At 52.7% G+C, this 22,983-nt stretch overlaps 1 protein-coding gene across 13 annotated transcripts in view; it reads right to left on the minus strand.

Moving 5' to 3' along the window:
* Positions 1-291: 291 nt before the first annotated feature.
* SEMA4D (semaphorin 4D) overlaps positions 292-22,983 on the minus strand; it is a 109,076-nt gene continuing 86,384 nt past the window's right edge. For 12 of the 13 annotated variants that reach the window (XM_019628397.1, XM_019628393.1, XM_019628391.1 and 9 more), the window contains 3 exons: positions 18,058-18,230; positions 17,910-17,953; positions 14,733-17,027 (listed from right to left, as the gene is read on the minus strand). In XM_019628397.1, the coding sequence (XP_019483942.1) occupies positions 16,120-17,027; positions 17,910-17,953; positions 18,058-18,230 (1,125 nt within the window). In that variant the 3' untranslated portion in view covers positions 14,733-16,119. Of the gene's footprint in view, positions 2,136-2,782; positions 2,881-6,133; positions 6,344-14,299; positions 14,510-14,732; positions 17,028-17,909; positions 17,954-18,057; positions 18,231-22,983 lie in introns of those variants that run through there. The other variant, XM_019628399.1, reaches the window with a different exon arrangement.

Raw genomic sequence — 22,983 nt, forward strand, 5'->3', positions numbered from 1 at the left:
ACAAAGACACAAAACAGAAACAAACTCATAGATACAAATCGATGGTTGCTAGAAGGGAGAGGTGGTGGGGGCATAGGCAGAAAAGGAGAAAGGCATTAAGCACAAATAGCCAGTTATAAAAATAGTCATGGGGATGTAAAGTACAGCATAGGAAATACAGTCAATAATATTGCAATAACTATGTATGGTGTCAGGTGGGTACTAGGCTTATCAGCATGATCAGTTCGTAAGTTATATAAATATCTAATCATTATGTTGTACACCTTAAATATAATATTGTATGTTAACTGTAATGGAAAAATAAATTTTAAAAAAATTTAAAAAGACAAAATCATGAAAAAAACATCATTAACAAAACCTGTGCTGGCGACACAGGTGCTCTGTTCAGAGCCCCTGAGGTCTCTGGCCATGTTGTTTGCTCAGCCAGTGTAGGGTGCAGGAGGCTACAGCACAGGTGGGCTTCCACATCACGCTCACATCTTGTGTGACTCGGTGTCCCATTGCCCTGGCTAAGAGTCACTTTCCTGGAGGAGGCCACCATTGCACAGGTAGCAGCATGGAGGCCACTGTGCTGATGGCGCCGCAGGAAACCGACGGCGCTCAGACTGCCCAACCACAGATCTCACTGAGCAGACATAGAACTCTCTGCCTTTATTTTTCTCAACAGTGCAGAGAATCCAAATTCATCCTCATAACCACATTTCCCAACAGAACACTCTTGTTATCTAATTATATTGTTGAACATGAAAGTGCTCTGTCTATCCAGACTTGAGGGGAAGTTTAATAGATAAAGAAAACAGCACCAAGGAAAGGCCCTAAACCTTCGAGCAGTTCACTCGGAATCTGTAGGGGCTGGAGCTGTACCCCATGCAAGAACCACACCAGAGCTGATGGACGTCTTACAAGTCTGTCATGCTGCGTTGTGGTCTGTGAGCCAATTGGTGTCCTCTGGCAGAGTGGGCTAGCACCTCGGCGGCAGGGTAGAGGGAGTGAGGGCGGCCATCGGGGTGACCCTAACCCCAAGGTCAGTCGTCCTCGGGAAGCCTTGTTTGCAGTGGATCCTGGAAGTAACTGGCAGGAAATAAATGTGTGCTGCTCCCATAGGAAGGCTGTTAGAAACCTCACCCGGTCTCAGAGGAGGGCTCTGGACACAGACTGCAGCCGTGAGGCTGTGGGGACATCCATTTCTAGGGTCACAAGAGAAGTTCAGCTTCATTCTTAACAGAGGTTTTGGTTTTATGAGAGGCTGGTATTCCATCAAGAACTGTCATTCCACAAACAACAAGAGAGTCTACAGTTCCAGGCTGAGCCGCGTTGGGCCTCGGCCCTCACCTCTACGCACGTGCAGCAGAAGCTCTGGAGATGCAGCAATGATAACTAGACTCAGACGCAGGTGTAACAGTACTCTCATCAGGTCACCCCACTGCAGAAAATGGCAAGCACCTGGAAAAGTGCACGACAACCTGCTGCCTTTTCTCAGACAAGCTCAGTGCCCACAACCAATGCCATGAGTGGATAGTGCACTCAGGGCTTTATGAAACAGTCTGATACTCTGAGATGAGTGAGGACAAGCACAAATACCTCACAGCCGTGCCAGCTCCCACTGTGGGCCAGCATCGCTCAAGGTTCAAAGCAATTCTTTTCATTTGGAGTCTCGCCTTCCACTCACCGCTGTGCACCTGAGTTAAGTGGCTGAGTTTGGAGGTGGGGATAAGTAGCAGGCTCAGTTGACACCACTGGCTGTTCTGTGGGGTGCCCCACTCCTATAACGTGAAATGACGCAGGCTGCATAGGAGTGATGTGTGAAGCGTAACAACGGTGCTTCTGGAAAGGAGCTGCCACACACTCCACTGTCTTCATCAGTTTCTATTTGCAGCCCATTAACCATCTTGGTTTCCTACTTCTTCCAGATAGACCCTCTGTCACATGTAAGCATCTAATTTTTTAAAAAGTTCCAGCTACTGTCACAGAGGTCCAGTCAGGGCTCTGTACTCTGCAGTGCCCAGTCCCCAGGCCACATCAGAGTGGGTAACGTGACAGCTCACAGCCAAGGGGCATCTCCAGGGGGTCGTGGCAGGTGACATCCGGTCAGCTCTACCTCCTGGTGGCTAAAAGGTGTCCTGGTTACAGCTTTCCTGAAAGAACAACGTGGTCTTTAGATTCATGGTGTAACATCTGGACTCTCCTCTCACCCCACTTCCCCATAGACTGTCTCAGATGCAGTCAAAGGCCTCAGGTCCCCTGTCCTGTGTGCTCCCTCTTGGGGTCCAAGAAGGCCTTCGGGGAGGTGGGGGGCAGCCTGCGGGAGGCTGGGCTTGGAGGATGAGTAACATACAGCCTGGGGCAGCCCTTTAGCCCTCAGGTTTGAATTGTCACATTGACCACTCTTAGGTGTAGCAAATCTCTGGTCTGGCCTTGTGGTAGTGGCCAAGGAAGGAGCCCAGGGCTGAGCCTGTCTGGGAACGTCTGTTCTGCTGCCTCTGCTGGGATAGGGTGCGCTGCTCACCCACGTGCCCGCCACCCCTGGGGGTCCCCCAGCAGACACTCAGCCAAGTGCTGAGGCCTCAAGCAACCAACATGTCATCTGCCCAGGTTTCCTGCTCTGTCCGGGGTTGGGGGTGGCCATGGGAGCACATCTAACCAGAACCAGCTGGTACTGCCCTTCGAGCCCAAGTCCCTCCTGTCCCACCTGACTTCAGTTTCCTGTAAGGGCCCCACCCACTGGCATGAATGGGCCCCCAAACGATCCCCACCAAGGGGCGGCCGCCCTTGGACCACGTACCCATGCCTTCTTCCAGCCCTGCATCATGCGGTCATGCTCCCCAACCACAGCCCTCCAGGCAGCGAGCTCTCTGGTCCACTTCTCCTGGTGGGTTACTTCTACAAGACAGAAGCGAGGCTCCAGGTCTCAGCTTTGCGGGCTTTTGTGGCACCTTGGGTACCCACCCTCCACTGAGGCCACCCTGTGAGCCAGCCAGTGGTAGGTGACTGTCCCCCTGAAGTCAAGTTGTCTCACTCAGCGGGGAGCCTCACCTTCCTGGCTGTGGGGCTTGCACAGTCAGTGCCCCCACCCCGCCCGCCCCTCCCTAGGCCACGAGCTGTGGTAGCAGCTCTCCCCAAGGCACACTGGTCCTGTCCTCCACATTTCATTGGCACTTTCTCTCCAGGTGGGAGAGGGGCTAACCTCCCACACCTCTTGGGAGTGATGCAGAGACCCTGGGCCTCATGGCCTGTGGACTCCTGTCCCCTTCACTGAGGCAGGAGCTAAGGCTTAGAAATCAGCTCAGCTGACCAGGGCTGCTGGCCTCCCAAGAGGCCAGCAGGCACTGTGCATTTTGGGGACATTATGTCACCTGCTACTTGCTCCACACATGTGTGTTTGATCCCGGATTATGAAAATGAGTTACTTGCAGGGCTGTCACGATGGCACAATCCTGGCCAGACTTTTTCTTTGTAAACACAAAAATGAACTGTGTTGTTGCTTTGGATAACAGCACATGTCACTAGTTTCAGAAACGGGGTCCAAGAACCAGAGCCCTTTAGACAGGAAGCAGAACTCACACCCCGAGTAGATCTGAGTGGGCCAGGGGTCATGACACCCACACAGCCAGCCTGTGGCCGGTGGCCCTTAACTGCAGGGACTCTGGACTCCTAGCATGAGACCCACATCCTGAGAGAAGCATTTGACTTCTAACATCCTAAACTCATCCTGCTTCTGCACCACCTGTACCTTCAATAAACATGGTGAGTGGGGAGAAAATACTGAGGTGTCTTCACTGTGGTTATGCCTTTTAGCCCCTCTCAGGTCTTTTGTGTCTGCTGTCTGTAGAGTGACTTGGGTATAAAATCTCCCACTGTCGAAGTCAGGTCCTGCTCCACACTGCCTGGGGTAGGGTTTGACCTTGGGCAACTCACTTAACCTTCATCATCTGCCAAGTGGGGATAACAGTTTCTGCCTCATGAGACAGCTAACTGAAATAGATGAGGTAAAGCACCAACAGGCTTCAACTGCCTCATTGCCTGTCTGGCTGTTACTACATAGCAAATTGCTGACAGCACCGTTCACCTCACATTTACACGATTGTTCCATGTTATCCTGACAGCAACAGCAGGGCATTTTACAGAAATGAAAAGAAGGGAGGTTTTGGGTGGGAGTGAATATTTGCAATTATTTTTTTCCCTCTGCCAACCCCCAACTAAAATGATAAAAAGGTTTAAACACACACACACACACACACACACACACACACACACACACACACACACTTGAAAACAGAGACTAGGAGGGGGAACAACAACAATGTGGGAGCTGAAGAGCAAAGGGACCAGGGGAAACCCAAGTCCTCAGCAGACCCAAGAAAGCTGAATCCTAGGCTGGCAATGGGGAAACCGAGGAGCAACCTCACAGAAAGTTCCGGAACCTGGGCGCTGCAACATGGTGCTAACAAGCAGCTTGTTTCAAAGGCCGTTTAGAAGTGGAAGCATGCCCCCCTGCCTCACTCCACGCAGCCAGGGAAGCTCCCTGCTTTGCACCAGAAGAAACAGGTCTGCTCAGAGAACACAGGACAGGGGTCTCAGGTGGGTACTGCCGAGGGTGAAGCTTCACTGAAAGCAGGCAGATTCAATGGACATTTTCGTACTAAATAATGAGGTCCTGTCCTCCTGCCAACCTAAGTCCCTACTGACAGCCCAACCTAAGCCCTGGAGGGCCTGCTGCTCCAAGTGTGGGCTGCTCCAAGCCGGACGCCCCCAGGGGACTACAGAACACAGGATGTGGAGAGGTGCTGGGCAGACCAGTTTCTCCGACTTTGGTGTTCGCAGGAATCACTTGGAGAACTTCTTAACACAAGGTGTTCCCCTCATCAGGACTTCTGAGTCAGCAGATCTGGGGCCAGACCTGACACTCTGCATTTCTAATGAGCTTTCGAAGGAGCTCCCAGGTAATACTAATGCCGCCAGTCCACAGAACGCACCTTGGGTAGAAAGGGCCTCAACAGGAGGGACTTTTGAGCCCTTCTCTTAAATATAAACAGGCAATCAAGGGCCACGGGACTTCTGAGGGAAAGAGAAGATGGACAAAATAGCAGAAAAAGGCAACTTGGAGGGAGAAGAAAACTGAAGAAACCTATCCATATCCTCAGAGAGTGAAGAGAGCAGCCTGCATCCATGGAACAAGAACAGACTGCAACAGGACAACAGAACATGAAGCTCTTAATAACAACAATGTGACAGTGAGACGAAAACTCAGGAACAGGTGTGCAAGTTAAAGTTGCGAAAAGCTACCCGAAGTAGAGGGAAAATGCAGAGTTGACAGATTGGAAAGAGAAGACAGACAGGTACAGGGCCAGCCCAAGGGGCCCAGCATCTTGGAAAAGAGTTTCAGAAAGAGAACAGTCAGTGAAGTAGAGAATAGTGAGCAAATGTTCAAGAAAATCTCCAAGAGTTGAAGGGTAGGGGCTTCAACATGTAATGGGCCCACGAGGCATGAAAACTCCAAGATACCATGAACCTGCACAGTGCTCAAAAGACAGTGGTCACAGGCAAGGTTTCGGGGGCCAGAGGTTGGTGGAGCAAGCCTGCAGACACTAGGGGAATGGTTTTCAGGCCAGCATTGTCTACCCAGCTGAACTCTCAACTAAAGCATGAAGATAGAGAAAACATTGGCTCTGGAGACACTGACTTCCCAGATGCCCCATCTAAGGTGGGCTGGAGGACACACTTCACAGAAAAACAAACATATGCCTGGGACACAGGACACATGGTCCAATGTCAGAGGAACGGAACCTCTAGTTTCCAGGGGCAAGCCGAGGGTGGCACTGGGCTCCTGGTGCAGAGGTTTTAGGAGGCTGAGGGCAAGACCCCAGGATATCTGCATTGATCAGGGACTTAGACAACTGCAGAGCCTGCTGTGGAATTAATAACTAAGAACCCAGCAGCTGGAGTTCAGCACAGTAGTACGGACAGCCAGGGTGTATGCGTGGGGAGGCTGAGGGTGAAAATGAACAGCCATCTTTCTTACTGAAAGTCAGGCTAAAATGTCACCACACAAGCCTGCTGTTGGAGGTACAGAGCAAAAGTAAAAAATATGGCCTAGGAGAGCTGCAGTGGGGGTGGGGGTGGGGCCACTGCTTACCTCGTCTCATCACGGTGATCCTCACTTGGGAGGTCTGGCGCCCCACCGAGGAGATGACGGAGCAGCGGTACTCGGCGCTCTCATGGATGGCGTCCCGCAGCCAGCTGAGCATGTGGGCCCTGCCATCAAGCAGTGCGTGGGTCTGCACGGGAACACACGTCTCCAGCTCATGCCCATTCTTCTCCCAGACAAAGCGAACATCTGCAGGACCTGGGGGGCACACAGGCCAGCTCTACCCTGTGTCCCAGAACCCCACGAGGAAGCACAGGAACTGCCCTGGCGCAGGGATGGGGGCAGGGGACAGGGCATTGCTCAGATTCGGGGTTCCTATTATCCCAGGTAGACCTGAAGTGACTGGATGGCATTCAGCTCAGCCCTGCCCTGTCCCTGAGGAGGCCTGGAAGTGGCTCCTGCTGTGGTCCCCAGAGGCCCGGGAGAAACAGGCACACATTCTCAGTGCTCTCACTGTCAGGCCCGGCTCCTTGGCCTCACTCAGACACCTTTTTCAAAGTGTTTAGGCCATTAGGAGCTACACCGCCTTCTCTGGTGGAACACCTGGTGGTGGTGCTCCGGGGGGTGGGGGGTGGGTGGGTTCTGTTTTGCACGTGGTTCTGGGCCTGGGAACTTCATCTGCCCGCCCTGGCCCTGCTGCCACCATCTTCAACCACATGCTCTGCCTCTTTACCCACTCTCCCCACCACACCAAGCGGTCAGAGTTCTGGCTCTTCACAGGGCCGAGCCGGGTCTTGCCAAGCTAAGGGGGTGCGACTGGCCCTGGGAGCTCCCGGGTGGGCCAGGGGAAGGGCGCCAGGGTGCTGAGAAAGGCTGAAGGCTTGTCCTCTGGAAATAAGGACTTGGAGGAGAGTGAAGAATGGGTCCCAGCACCTTTCTGCCACACTTGGCCTTGGACCCTGGCCAGGGTCTTAGCTCTGCCCAGCCAGACTTGGGCCAGGAGCACACACAGCACACTCACCTGGGCTTCCTGACTCACTGGGGACCAGGGACACGTTTTCAGCCCTGTGCTGAGGGGAGGAGGTGGAGGGCCCTGAACAGCAGTGCGTGGCAAGCCAGGAACAAGATCTGGGTTCTGGTCCCAGCACTGGAAGCAGCTCGTACTCAGCCATAAAGTGCAGCTGGAGGAGCCTATGGGTTTCAGGCTTCAGCCTGGGGCCCAGGGGCTGTGCTGAGGCAGGCCCAGTTCCCATCCCCTGCTGAAGGGAAAATAAGGCAGGGCACCTGTACTGGGTGGGGTCTGGGTACACACTGATTTCCACCCAAATCTGCTGAAGGTGGGCTGAGGTGGAATTGAAACAGCCCTGCTGAGCACCGCGAGGCTCCCGTCTCGGCGTGTGCAAACCCGCTGAACTGCGACGGTGGTAAAGACCAGACCAGGCCCTAGGCAGCTCGGTCTGCCCCAGAAGACCAGGCCACTAGACAGAGAGGTGACGCAGGCCGGGCTCCCTGCAGGCCCGTCCCTGTGGCTCCCAGTCATGGCATTGGGTGCTGGGGCCAGGCCCCGCTAACCCATCCTGCTGCTCCTTCTCACTTCCACCTGTGCCAGGTGGGCACCACAACAGTGTGCACTAGGGGACACTCTCTGGCCTCCTTGCCCAGGACCTGCAGACAGGTGGGGCGTGGGGCTGATGTGGCCCAGAGCATCTCCGCCTGATCATCAGACCACCTGAGACTCGGGTTCTAAAGGCTAGATTCTCCTTAGATGCCCACTAACGGGGGAAAGATGAAATAAAACGTGGCTTTGTGGAGGACGGTCAGCAGCAGAAGGAAGGACTACGTCTGTCTACCTATGGCTAGAGTCCACTGAGCAGGTAAAACAAATTATACAGCAGAGGGATTAATGGACCAGCACAAACAGCAATAGGCTTTTGGGTGTGCAAGTGTGTGGGAGTGTGCATGGCCAGACATAGGGGGTAAAAGGTGGAGGAGGCCCCATATGCCATCTTGGGAGGGCGAGGTGGTGGCAGAGAGTTGTCAGGTGCTGGGTCTTTTAGAAAGAGGAGAGGCTTCTAGTTGAACCAAGATTACTTTCGATGGATTCCCAACACCATCAGGTCCCCATGTGACCAACATGGCACCTGTTCATTCACCCCTATCCAGTCCCTTCATCACCAATCCAGCATGGTCAGTGTCCTCAAAGAAACTTCCTCCCCCAGGAAGGTCAGGCCCTGCATCCAGACAGCCCTGAGATGACGCTTGAGGTGAAGATTGGACCCTTGGAGGAGCACCGATGCCGTGTCTGTGAGAAGTTGGGAAACGGCTGACAAGGGCCCCATAAATGATGGGACAGCCACTGTGTTGCTCATTAGGAATCATGTTTAAGAAAAAGATTTAGCAACACAGAATACTAAGAACATTACATTCAATGAAAAGATATAAATGCCTGTGTGTATACTCATACGTGACATATACGTGTAAATATGTGTGTGCATGTGTATATAGACACATTCATATATATGCACAGAGAAAAGGCCTAAAAATGGCCATAATGCTGGTGGGTTTAAATTTTGCTCTGTATACTTTCCTGGAGTTTCCAAATTCACTATAACAAATAGTGCTTTTAGAATAAAAAGAAAATGCTATCGTGAAAGAAAGAAATGTGTCATAGGCTCTGAAGGAAATTCTGAAAGTTGTTCAAAAATGCTCTTCACAGCAGCCCACTGGCTGTCCTGGCCTAGGACAAGCCCTCCGAGGTTTGTTTCTTTGTGTTCTGCGCAGGATTTTTATTTTTTTCTTCTGTCACTATAAGTTTTTTACTTACCTGCCTCTGCACATACATACATTCACATACACACACCCCTGTATCTATATACATCTGCCAGATGCCCACCCCTGGAACTGCGGATGGTACTTCCTGACACCACAGTCTCCTTGTGCGTTCCCTGGCTGCTGGGCATCTCGGTGGATTCGAACTTTCAAAGCTGATTCTTGTGAGGCATTCTGATCAAGAATGCGAGACTTTTCTTTGAGTGCACATTCAAGTCAGTTCTAAAAAGGCCCAGTCTCCTTCCTCATCCCCTAGCGCTGCCCGATGGTGAGATGCAGCAAGACCCACCAGCCTGGAGCCACCTAGAGGGGTCACAGGAGCTTCTGGAAGGCTCTCATGACCAACCCTGGGACAAGCAATCTGGGCGGCTCGAGCTGGGGCCCAATTCGCCACCCCAACCACATGAGCTGGGACCTTTCAGGAACAGAATTCCCCAAGACCATAGCTCCTGGGGCACGACCAGTATGGAAAACACTTACCACATGCGCCTCTATCATGAGGACATTCTTAAGCATCATTAAATATTCTTTAAGTGTATATTTAACTGAAGTAAAACATTAAAAATGTTAAAGAAGTACTTACATTCCATTTATTCTTTTTAAAAACTATCCAACTCATTCTGAATGCAGAGGAAATTAAAGAGAGAGGGAAAGTGAAAGTTAAAACCAGTCAGCAGAGTCACCATGCTGCGACATCAGTCGGGACCTGGGCAGCAGCCCAAACCCATCATCTGTCCCACAGAGGCCTGCTCGTCAGAAATGTGGAATGCTGGCCCTGTCCCCCACAGCCGCCTCGGGCTGGCCTCTGTGGGGAGTGGCTGGCAGGAGTCCCAGGTCCCAGCACCCAACAACAGGAGCTGTTGGCTCCATCCTGCCCTACCCTCATCCAAAATGATCTGAGGAGACCACTAGGGCAGACCTAAATGTACTTTGCGACAAAAACGGAAGTCCTGGGAACAACGGCCCCTCTGCAAGGAGGGAGGCTGACCCTTCCTGGAGGTGGGGGTCAGAGAGTCCTGAGTTGGAGGGGAGTGTGATGGGATCCATCCCACTTTCTAAGGCCACATCCCTGCTGGGTGTCCCCATTGCCATCTGTGCAACTCCACGCAGGCCAGTCGCTTCCAAGCATCCTGTGCTTGCTGCATGTGGTTGACTCTGACCCTGGGGCCAGCTGCCAGCGGGCTCATCCACCTCCCATGTTCATGCCCAGGGTCCTGCCAGCAACTAGGAGCCCAGGCACACCACTGGGGGCTGTTCTCAGAGCACTCAGAGGCTGCATGCACCAAGGACACTCATGCTGATCCCCAGGACTAGGCATTCCCCTGCAGGGCTTAGAGTCCGCAGTTGCACAGACATCAGGCAGACCCAGCGGCGAGGGGCTCTCCTGGGTCTCCACCACCCTGATTTCACTGGCTTTCCTCCTCAGGGTATCTCAAGCCTGTCACAAAGCTGCCAGTGCCCTGTGGTCAGCTGAAGAGTGAACCCCAAAATGCCCAGGTCCTAGTCACTGGAACTGTATGTAGCCAAAGGTGCTTTACAAATGCTGCGGGGAGGTGCCTGCATGGTCTCCCAGCTGCACGGAGGTTAGGGGGACTCCCTTCTGTGGATGACATTGCTGCACAAAGGGAGACTTTCAGAAACCACTGGACTGCACTGCTCTGTTGTGAAGGCACGTGGATTATCACACAACCAAGAAGAGACACAGCTCTGGCAAAAACCACCTCATTAAACACACTAAGCACCGAGATTCCAGCAAGGTAATGGTCACCTTGCCCTGAAGTAGAGGGGTGACCCTTTCTGGAAAATGATCAACTCATGAGTCAACTACCCCCCACAGCTCGGCCTCGGCCTTTAGGAGCCCTGGCATGTACATGTGCACCAATGGTCACTGCAGGACCAGCACCCTTCTGAGACCCAAGCCTCTTTTTACCTCTCTGCCCCTGTTGTTTTTAAGAGCTCTGATCATTAATATTGTAGTTAAAACACAAAAGGCCACCAAACATTAAATGTCAAATGTTACTAACGTATAGCTTTAAACTAGCTCTCAGCTAGAGTCATATAAGGGACAGGAGTAGGACCCACAGGGTAAAGAAAGACTCCACTTTTGTTAAAAAAATTATATGGATCTATTTCTGTATGTGTATACCTGCATATGCAAGTGCATGATTTGCATATGCATAGATACAGACTCATCACCATCAATCACTACTACTTGTATGTCCACATTTATTTGTCCACATTTATATGCCAAGATAAAGCTACTTGTGCTTATGTGCAAGCAGTGGAATTATTTCATTGCTTATCTATACGATTCTAATTTTGTCACAAGGAGCATGGATTATTTCAGAGAAGTGGAACACGACTGCATGCTTACTTAATTTCTTCAGCTCAGGACCCTGTCTCTCCTTGTCAATATTGTAACTCTCCATCATGCACATAGATCCCTTCTAGAGGAAAGGCAGTCGGCAGTTTGGACAACCACTCCAGAACCGGAGTTCTTGCCATGCTCAGGCCTCAGCCCCTGTGAATGGAGGTGTGGCCACAGTGTGAAACAGACAGCGTGCTCTGGACCAAAAAGAAACATGATTGTACACACACACAGGTATGTGCACACGCACATGAATACACACGAGAGCAGACATACAAGCATGCACATGCACACACACATGCACACGCACATGTACACACACTCCACTGAGGTCAGGGGATGGAGGGAAGACGGTGAGCTGGGAAGCCCATCAGAGTCACCAAGCTGCAGAGCTGTGCCCACTGTAAGAAGCCAACCTGGCCTTAGTCAGGTCAAGAGTCTGAGCCACTGTGACACGTTTTCATAAACTCAGCTCTGTGGTGATGCCCAGGCCTGAGACCACGTGGGGACTTCACAGGGAATAACCTGGAAAGGGAGGCACGTGGTCCATAGCGGCATAAACAACATCTGTGCAGACCGCAGCTTGAGGGACTTGGTCTTTAGTGCCCCCAGCTGCTAGGACTCAGAGAGGGGATGGCCTGAGACACTGCCATTTTCATTGGCTGCTTGCACACCCACGTTGCACAATCCACTAGTGCTGCCTTGTAGATTAGATTTAAGGGCAGAGGGAAAAACATGCTTAGTTGGATGTGTCACTGGGGCACCCCATGCCTGTGGTGGAACAGGCCTAGGGACAAGGCCTGCACGGGGTCTCAGACAGAGGGACCCACTCTCGTCTGCCCTGTCCCTCAACAGCAGGCTGTCTTTAGAAATAGTAGGCTTCCTGGGTGGATGTGAAACCACTTGGCTAAGGAGAGTCTTCGAATGCCCCTCAGTGGGGTCTCTGAGAGCCATCTCCTGGCTTTTGCCTGCTGACAGGTGCAGAAATGAAAGGGGGTCTTTCTAGAGGGTGGAGTGTGCACAGGGCTTCAGGGTAGGCCAAGGCTGCACAGGGAGGGACCACTGTGTGGTCTGGGATGAGCCCTCCCGCTGCCCCCAAGCACTCACTTCTCACTCACATGCTGCCGAACAGGGGGCCACAGAGCACCACACTGCCTCCAGGAGGCTCAAAGGTCCCAAGTGTGGAGTGTGCGTGAATGTGATTTATTTGTGGTATGTGTACATATGTTGTGTATATTGTATGTGTAGTTTGTGTGGTGCATGGTGTCATGTGTGTGTATGTATGTGGTTTCACGTGTGGCATGCATGTGTGGTGTATGTGCAGTGTCTGTGGGGTGTGTGCGGGGTGTGCAGGGTGTGTGTGTGAGGCATTCAGTCCATGGTCCTGAACCCACTCGGAGCAAATGCAGGGCCTCAGGCCCCTTGGGAGGTCTTGACACTGAACAGAATATAAACAGCACGCTCCTCTGGATGGCATAGGGCACAAGCTCCCTAGAAAGGTGGGTTCATCCTGGGCCGCCCCACGGCCTCAGGTGGTGGCCTCTGTGGAACAAGGAAAGCTCCCAGGTGGGGTGAACGACTGGAGGAAAACAGTGAGCCTAGGAGCACGAGGACCGGAGGGCTGGGGGGCTGTCTCCTGGGTCCACCCATCCTGAGTGCCAGGGACTCCTGCTGACCTCACGTTCTCGGGTCAGTGGTGCTGAGGCGCCTGCCCTCCCAGCTCCTCACTGCCCTGTCTACCCAGCTCTCCTGCTTCAGCTGCAAGGCTACAAGCTGCATTTCCCTATCTTTGGCCACCAGCTTTCTGCTAGGTCCCGCCATGGAGGCACTAGCAGGAGACGGACGGCGGCTTCTTGACGCACCTCTGTAACAGTGAACGTAGTTGGAGATACCGTGGCCATGAGGGGAGGCCACTGAGCTGCAACCTCCACAACTAGATTGAAACAACTACTTGACTTGGAGCTGATGGGTCCTGGAAAAACACTGTTCCCCAATTTTAAAAAAAAATTTTTTTTTTAAATCTCAAAAAAATCCCAAACAACAGGATTTGCTTTTTTCTTCACTAATGTCATTTTTTCCCTCTCAGCAGATGATGGTGCCGCCAAGGCCTATAATGTCTTGTTTTCTCTTTGAGGCTATTTAGATGCTGACACATGGGAGACCTAGGCCACCAGGCACCGCCCGAAACCCAGGACGCCCTTGAAAGGTGGGTTTGCCTGAGGTCCCATCCCAATATTGTCCAATGAATGCCTCCCAGGTCCAAAAGCCTTCCACTAGTTCGCAGTCTTTTCTGCGCTTAGATGTCACCAACAAGTTAAAACAATTCCCACTATGGAAGCTCTGAAGTTAATTTTTGAAATCGCCAAATGCCACATATATCAAATTCAGCTTGTTATCAGATGTAGAAGTAACCCTATAGAACAGGGGTGTCAAACTGGCGGCCCGCGGGCCGCATGCGGCCCTCAAGGTAATTTTTTGTGGCCCACGATGCTCTGAAATAAAATGAAAATAGAAAAAATTGTTATGAAGAAAATAGCGATTAGGGGAGATCGAGGCAATACCGTACACACAATTCCCTCATTAACCCTTTAACTACTGAAGACGAGTATACAAAAAATTACCTTGAGGGCCGCATGCGGCCCGTGGGCCGCCAGTTTGACACCCCTGCTATACAATAATGATTGGTACACCTTGGCCTTTGGGGCACATCTGGCCTGACGCTGGATTTGTAAACACGGTTTGATTGATGCGCAGCCACACCCACCCACCAGCAGCTTTCAGGCCACAAGGACAGAGCTGAGCAGTCAGGACAGAAACCATGGTCCTGCAGAGCCTAAAACAGTTAACATTTCACCTGTGCAGAAAAAGTTGGTTGGCCCCTGCTGTCCAGAGGAATAAATTCAGGCTGACGGTTTAGTTTCACTGAGATCACCAAGGGGTGCAGCCAGGAAAGCAGTGCTGGTGGAGGAGGCCCGCGCCCCCCACCCCCACCTGAACTGAACAGATACCCTGCTCACCTGTGGCCTGGCAGAAGAGGTGGAAGGTCCCCAGGGCATGCACGTGCTGGGCTTGGTCGCTGAGGAAGGGTGGCAGCAAGGTGACCCTCGGGCGGCTGTCAGGCCCCGAGCCCGAGGCCAGCCAGGGGCTTCGGGGAGAGGAAGATGAGTCGGGGCCCAGACAGGACAGGGAGGAGGACCCCGGAGGAGGGAAGGGCATAGGAGATGAGGCTGTGAGACAGAGGACAGAAAAGAGAGAGGGCACTGAGGCAGAAGTCGTCAGGAACACACTACATGCAGAGAAGAGAAACAAGCTCAGGAAAAGAAAAGAAAGGGACCCAGTGCTATCCTGGCCCCCTGCCCAGGCCACGCGTGGAGGGGGCAGGGGGCTCGGCCACGCCTGTCACATACGTGGGAGGGAGGCCCCACGGCCTCAGCAAATCATGTGCCCACATCAAGGATATAAGCTTCTCGTTTATTCGGTTACTTTCCAAATGTATACAATTTAAAGTAGAAAAATAAAAACAAAGTAAATTTTATAAAACACGAATGTTTACACCAAAACAGTCGAATCCTATCATGCTGGAAGATGAGACTGTCCACACAGGCACACAGAAATCCAGAGTTTATTGCTCTTTGCCACGGAAAAAAAGTCGCCTCTTGTGGGCATCTGGACAGTGGGAAGTGGAGTATGAAGTCGGTGATGTTAAACTGCACCGCCCCTCACACCTTAAAGACGGTGCCAGGCCACGCAGGTCTGCCATGGCGGCGTCTGTGGGCAGCTGTGGTCACAGGCCGATCCCTCCCCGCTGCCCGGCTCTCCTCCAGCTGTGGACGGCTCAGGTCAGCCACGTGAAAAGTCTGGTTGGGTAAGAGGTGTGAGATGGAAGCACAAAGAAAAAGGAGATGTTCAGATAACCAGAGTCCTGATGAACGTTCCGTCTGTCTGGACAGGAGGTTGTGACCAGTGGCCATGGACAATGGATTGTAAAACGCTCGTCTCCTCAGCTCAGGGCCAGCCCAGCTCCACCCAGCACCCACTGGGGCCATCGTCCCTCGATCAAAATGCTGCCCGGTGGTCATTGGACAGTCCTCCACGTCTTCTCTTCTTCAAAAGAGTTAAAACAAGAGAAAAAAGTACAGAAAGAAAATCTCTCTAAAAACGACACTTCCCTCAAGGAATAAAATTTGTTTTAAAAAAGTAAGTGTGCTCAAGAGACGGCTTCGTCTGTGTTTCTAAAAGCAGAAAGAACATGTTTAGCAAAAGTAAGTGTATCCCTGAGAATCTTAAGCAACGTAAGCCACATACAACAAAATGTAGAAGACGTACATCTTCCAAATATTAAAACATCTGCTTTAGTAATTTAAAAAATAAATGACCTAACACTCCAACAAAATTAAAGCAAAATACTAAAAAATAATTACGTGGAAGAAAAAGCTTCGTGCCAATCTGGACAACAGGCGATTAAGTTACCAATCTGATAAACTAAAATGTCATTTCCAATCTGGAATTAAATTATCTTTCAGTGGCCGCTCTGAGGAGGGGATGCTCTAGGCCCAACTCTTCCCAGGCCAGCGGCAGTCAGCCCTCTCCCTGCCACAAGAGAGGGTTCAGGTGAGACGCCGCCTGCAGGTACCTCTCATAGTGCTTCAACCGACCGACTGAGGGAGCCCAGGTGTGAGGCTGGTCATTTTCCGAAAGGACAAAGAGAAACCAAGTCAAAAACTCGACCCAAGAGAAGAGACACAGGGAACTGAGGTCTGAGGACGACGGGCTACCTACATGGCACGGGGTGAGGTTACTGCACAAGGAACACAAAGACCTCTCCTTGAGACCCTCCTCAGTCCCCGTCTGCATCCGAGTCGGCGAACTTCAGCTCGCACTTGACATCGAATGGCTTGTCCCTGACCGGGAGGTCGTCGATCCTCTGCGAGTCCTCCCTGTCGGTGGGTGCTCTGCTGGCCGTGGTGTCCTGCTCCGTCTCATAGCCGGTGTCCAGGGCCGGCCTGGGCTGCCCTCCGTTCTGCTGGGAGAGGCTGCCCTGCTCCACCAGCGTCTCCTTCACACTCTGCTCGCAGTCGGAGAAGTCCGACGTGGGCTGCTTCTTCCCCAGCAGCATGGCGGAGCGGAATTTTAGGCATTGTCCGGGCAGGTAGCCCTTATAGCAGTTGTAAGAAAACAGGCAGAGGCAAAGAACGAAGAAGAAGAGGAAAAGGAACATGAGGAGGCGGTTGTCACTGGACTTGAGATACATCGTCTTCTCCGAGTGGACCTGGGGGACTGTGTTGATGACAATCTTTGGTTCGCAGGACGTGCTGGTGGGCACCAGGCTGGAAGGTGTGGTGACCTGAACAGCTGGGGTCCGGGGAGAGGAGCCTTGGGTGGGCCCCATGGAGACTTCGGGGGTAATCCTACCACCTTCTGTCCCAGTGGTCAGAAAGGTAGAGGCCACTGAGGTCCGTGCGAATGTCTTGACCTCCAGAACGTGCTTGGCCACCACCTGCAGCACCGTTTTGTTCCTGACCTTCTCCTCCGACAGGCACTGGTACACCCCACTGTCTCCGTCCGACAGGTTGAAGATGAGCAGGTTCTTCCTGCCCACCAGGCTGTACTTGGGGCTCTCGGCCTTGAGCACTCCATTCTGGAACTTCCACACCACCCGCGCCAGGTTGGACTTTTGGGAGCATCTGAGTTCCGCTGTGCTGCCATGCTTGAAAAAATGCCGCCGGAAACTTTCCTTAATTTTATCTGGAACATCAAAATAAATGTGCACAGCATCAACAACCCTGCTCGCTACCCAACTTCTTTCAAAAATAGGTCAATAAGCACAAGAGGAACACAAGAGTTTCACCCACTGGAATGGAACCTTCCAGAACGTGGAATCTTCCAGACAACTAAGGAGATAAAGACATGTGTAACCAAAAAGCAAAGATGAGCCCTGGATGGCAGCCCACAGGGACCGAGAAACCAGAGGCCCCTCTGAGCACAGAAATCCCATTTCGTACTCTGGTTTCCCAGGAGAAAACGCATCAGGTGGGGAGGTTGAGTAGCCAGTCACCTGTTCTGGTGGCCACACTCTGAGTCACACAGGACACGCTCCTCCTGCTCAAGGCCACTGTGCACATCAGCCCTGCGGTGCTTGCCTCCTAAACTTGTCTTAGCTGATACCAGCTGTCAGGTCAGGGATGTGAGGGCAGAAGCCCAGGGGCACGTCTGCCTTCAGCTGGGACACACCTGACCTCCCGGCAGGCGGTGGTATCACCTGAGGGGAGCACCACCCGCGAGAGTCAACTGCTTGAGGACTCATCTTTCCTCCCGTTCACAAGAGGTACAGGTTTTGTTTAACGAGCCCGAGCTAACAGAAGAGAGATGCATCTCAAGAGTGAACATTACAGTTTAGGACTGAGAGTGCTTTCCAGTAAACAAACACACTCTGCATGGCTTCAAACAGTCTTTTCTGCAATACAAGGGACAGAGAAATGTCACGGGGTCTGCCAAAAGACATCTGACCTCTGTTCTGAGTAGAGAAAGAAAAACAAAATGTGCAAAATGCCACACCACCAAAGCATCGTGCAATGGTTACGAGACTCGCTGTCCCTTAAGGTTGTGGAGAGAGAACGAGCAACTTACCGGGGCAGGTGGACACATCCCCGCTCATGTCCTGAATCAGACTCCTGCAAAACAAGGGACACAGAGTACACACGTGCACGTGCTTCCCATGGTGGGGTGGGCGGGGCACCTGCATGCCTCACTAACCATTCCCCCCCACCCCAGGTACCTGATGGGGTCATTGGTCTGATGCAGGGCTACGCAGGTTGCCGTGGCCAGGCTCCAGGTGCAGTATGGGTCCCGGGCCAACACGCAGTCATCGCATGTGCTGTGCTTCCCACAGAAGGCGACAGGCGCCTGGACCACACCCGAGTTGGAACCAGCATACACGAACCTTCTGCCCTGTGGGTATAAACAGATGAGAATGGGTGGGCCCAGGGCAGCCAGCAACGTGACGGGTGCCAAGTGCAGGTTCTCCAGCCTCAAGGGAACGGTGACCAGGTGCTTCCTGGAGGAGGAGAATCCGCCTCCTCGCTCAGACTGGGGAGAGGCCAGGTCAGACTCCAGAGGAATCTGAGTGCAGCACTGTGACAACACGGGCCACCAGACACATGGTTTTTGAGCAAAATCTTCATGCTAACTCAGGATGCACTGGGCCTTGGCCAGATCCCTCCTCCATGTCCAGGAGCCCACCATCATCCTGCAGAGCAGCAGAGCGTATCTCTGAGACTGTTCAGTCCTGCTCTGGAAGCCAGATCCACTAGGTGGACATGCCCAGCCTCACTACAGGCCACAGGCTGCAGGGCACAAACTTGGAGCCCAACATGGGCACCAGAGCACAGAGTGTGGTGTCCTCCATATCAGAATTCAGCACGGCTCACAGCAAGGAGGTGCAAACAAACGCCACTGGTACACATGCTAGTACATGGAATAAAAGATGTGACGAGGCACCCGCTTATCATGTGTCTACATTCACGAGGGAGGAATATGCAGATCTGGAACTTGACTGCGACACTCAGAAGCAGAGCAAAGAAGGCTCCTCAGTGACCTGGAACTCTTGGTTTGGGATCACTGGCCACTCTGGCCACCTCCCCCAGTACTCAGCGCTGGCAGAGAACCCGGCACACAGGCCACAGGGCTGGCTGATGTCTTCAGTGAGCTCGGCTGGAACGAGGGCCCCACATACATCCACCCGAGCAGAGCCGGGGCTTGCCATTTGGGTTCTGGCATCCACTCTATCCTTTGCCTGGTGCCTCCATGTCACCTTGACGTCCTAGCATGTCCTCTGGTTAACATCAAAAGAATCCAGGTTTACACAGAGCTCAGGATTTAGACTCAGAAAAGACACAATGGCCTTTATTCTTGGAGAACAGGTTCTGAATTAACTTCAGTCTGCTGAGCTCAAAGTCCCTGGTGGTGCCCCCAGATCTTATTGCCTGTGATGCATCGAAGGTTACTGACCCACTGTGTGCAACCACAGTGGAGAAAAGGGAAGTCCCATTTATAAGGGAGTCAAACGGTGAGACAAGTGGCAGAAAACCAGGCCCAGTGCCCACCTGTCTATGTCAGTAGAGACCTGGGCAGAAGAGGCCACGTGTCCGCCATGTTTGTAAGGAGTGAAGGTGCCACGGGTGGATCACGGTCAGGGAATCAATCCCATGGATCACAGAGGTCAGGAAAATTTCCTGGGGCGAAAGACCAAGTGGGCAACTTCAAAGGGCCATCGGGGTCCACAGAGGGACCCTGGCGAGGGCATGGACTCTCACGCATCACAGAACAGGTGGCCCCGACTGCCTAGAGAGCCCCCTGCCCCCTGCCCCTATTTAGGTGGCTGGGTGTGGGGAGGGCAAACCCACACAGGCTGCTCAGTCCCCAGCTCTTGCAAACCCCACAGGTATGGGCAGAGCTCCCATGAAACAACTGACAGCACCTCACAGGTTCCAGTTAATGAATGTGGAAGAGAAGGGGGATAGCCAGGCACCTTGAGAATGGGCGACAGTGATCACTGCAGACAAGGCCCACTGGTGGCACTAAGGAAGCCCACCGTGGGGACAGTGTGGGATATTAAACAAAGTAACTGAGAGTCACGTGGATTCCAGGATGGTGCCCTCCAGAGTCATCTTCCTCAAACCCTCAACCCCAGTCTAGTCACGAGAAAATGAGACATGCCTAAACTAAGGGGCGTTCCACCAAACACTAAACAGTTTTCTCCAAAAGTGTTAAGGCCACCATGACAAGGACAGAAGGCAGCTGTCCCAGACCAGAAGGGAAGAGGGAGACAGATGCCTGAGGCCACGTGGAACCCCGGAGCCCGAAAGACGCCGTGGAAATGGGGCATCTGCTGTCTGGAGCTCAGTGAGAGCACTGGGCCACAGAATCATCAGGCTAGACAGGTGTGCGCTGGGGGAAGGGCCCACAGGGACGCCCAGAACTATCACCCCAACTCTTCCTTGACTCTAGAGTTACTTCAAAATAAAAAAATTATCAAAGGCAAAGGAAAAACATCCTGATCAGGGGCTGCCCAGCATCTGTGAGGTTTGTTGAGAGCACATGTACCCTAGCCCTCTCCCCTGGCCCTCGCGGGTCCCCACACCCCTCTGGTGACTGTGCCTCCAGCCAAGGCACTGGGCTCCCGCTGTCACATCTTGGTCTCTGTGCACACGGGTCACGTCCGATCCTGTGGCAGGTAATGGGAGGATATGGGCAGAGTTGAAGGAGCTGTGTAAGCAGTTTTCTTTCCTTTGCCTGTAGGCCATGTCTCACCACCAAAGGACATGCCCATGAAAGTTAGACACAACCTATTCTGTGGGCTCCAAGACGACCACACAAAGCACATTAGCCATGTATCCCCCAAGGAAGTCCAATTAGGAACTCAAACAGGTACACCCACGTTCACGGCAGCATCATTCACAATAGCCTAGGGGTGGAAGCAACCCGAGTGTCCATTAACAGAGGAATGGATAAACAAGCTGTGGTCCATCTATACAAAGGAATATTATTCAGTCTGAAAAGGGAAGTTCAAATACATGCTACAATATGAATGAACACTGAGGACACGATGCTAAACAAAATAGGTCGGTCCAAAGGACAAATATTACCGGATTCCACTTATACAAGGTCTCTAGAGTAGTCAAACTCACAGAAATGAAAAGTAGAATGGTGGGTGCCAGGGGCTGGGGGAGGGGACACTGAGGAGTTAGTGTGTAATGGGGACAGCTTCAGATTTGCAAGATGACAAAATTCTGGAGGTGAATATAGTAATGGCTGCACAACAATGGGAATGTACTTAATGCTGCTGAGTGTATGCTTAAAAACAGTTAAATTTTACGTGGCGTGTATTTACCACAATACAAAAACAAAGCAAATGCGCTTGTCATCAGGTGAGAGGAGGCAGGGACAAGGACAGCACCTACAGGAAACGGGAGGGGGTGTGTGCTGTCGCGTCTGTGCACCCACAGCCCTGCAGCAGCTGTGCACCAGCTTTCTGAAACAGGGCCAGGCATGACTGACTCAGACCTTGCTGGCAGGGAGCAAGGGGGTGCTCTTTTCACCCCTGAACACCTGCTTCATGCTGTCCCGGCAGTACTGCTGCCATTGCCAACCCACCCGGAGCCCACCAGCCTGGGGAGAAGGCGTGGGAAGCCATGGCGTGCAGGGTGCATTTCTACCTATTCTACGCAATGGGGCCACACTCAGTGCTGGAGGCTCCTGTGAGGACAGGCATCCTGCTCCCCTGGGCACCAGGCTTCCCATAAGGCCAGACCCACCCTGGGCGTGGCCATGTGATCAAGGCCTGGCCGAAGGCATGTGAGCAGAGGCCTGACCCATAACCACCCACATACTTCCCTTCCCTCCTCCTTCCACCTATGGGATCAGCACCCAAGAGCTCCAGAAGCCTTCGGTTTAAGACAGCAGGGTCTCAGCCAGCCTGGGTGCCTGAATGACATCATGGAGCAGAGAAGAGCTGCGTTCTCACCGCATGTCTGCTCTGGGGCCCAACCTTTGTTCTGATGGGCATTCACCAATTTGGAGGCCTCCAGGGTACTGGCCCCCGCAACTGAGTTACATGGTGGCGGTGGGAAGGGCTTCTGCATCTCCTTTCAAGGGAGAAGTGGGTCTGCCTGGGCCCATAAACTGGGTGGAGACCCCTGCGAAGAACCAGGCAGGGAGGAAGCACTGAGGGACGGTGGGGACAACTTCCTTCCAGTGTGAAGCTCCACCTGTACCTGGAGAGGGAGGGCCGCCTGGGAGGACAGAAGTCAAACTGAAATGTTCAGCAACAGAGCAGAGTAGGATGACAGCCAGGCCCGAGGCCCCGAGCAAGGCTCTGAAATAGGGTGCAGGTGGGAAATGCCGAGTAACGGGCGGGGCTGTAGCCAAGGGCAATAGGACACATGGCCCACTTCCAATTTTTAGTGCTAACCCTTGCATTGCCAACATCCCAGAACCCATCAGCTCAGGGGTCACAGCGTGGGGATACCCACAAGGAGAAATAAAGTCCTCAGCCACAGTCACAGGGTAAGGACAGGCCAGGCCCCCCCTTCCCCATGTAGGGTCTGCTGTCCCCACTGTACAGATCAGGAAACTGAGGCAGGACTGGCCTGCTCAGACTCATACAGGTGCCCAGGTGCCCAGGCTGTGCTCTGCTCTACATGGCTCCAGCCCAGCTATAAAATGGGCGCACATTCCCCGGGCTACCATGGGTGGACGACAGAGGACAGCCTGCTGCCCGTGGGGCAAACCCAACTCTGTGGCTGTTTCTATACAGCCTACCAGCTAATAGCTGGTTTTGCATTTTTAATTGGTTGAGAAAAACCAAAGAAATATTTGTGATATGAAATAAAAATTTCATGAACTGCAAGCTCAGTGTCCATAACAAAGGCTTTGTAGGAACAAAGCCAGGCTCACCTGCTCACAAGTGCTTCACGCCACTCTTGTGCTACAAGGCAGAGACTGAGACCGTGGAGCCCTCAGAGCCTCACACTCACTCTTGGCCTTTACAGAAAACATCTGCCAACCCTGATATAGGGGTTAGCGCCTTGTCTAAGGGGACGGAGTAGTATCCAGGGTAAGGTTTTCTATGCGGATGAGTAAGCTGCATTAGCGGTGTACCACGGACAGGGTCTCACCCTCGCCAAGTTCAGGGCACAGCCCC

Source organism: Hipposideros armiger, unplaced genomic scaffold (assembly GCF_001890085.2).
Source record: "Hipposideros armiger isolate ML-2016 unplaced genomic scaffold, ASM189008v1 scaffold_786, whole genome shotgun sequence".
NCBI classification, from domain to species: Eukaryota; Metazoa; Chordata; class Mammalia; order Chiroptera; family Hipposideridae; genus Hipposideros; species Hipposideros armiger.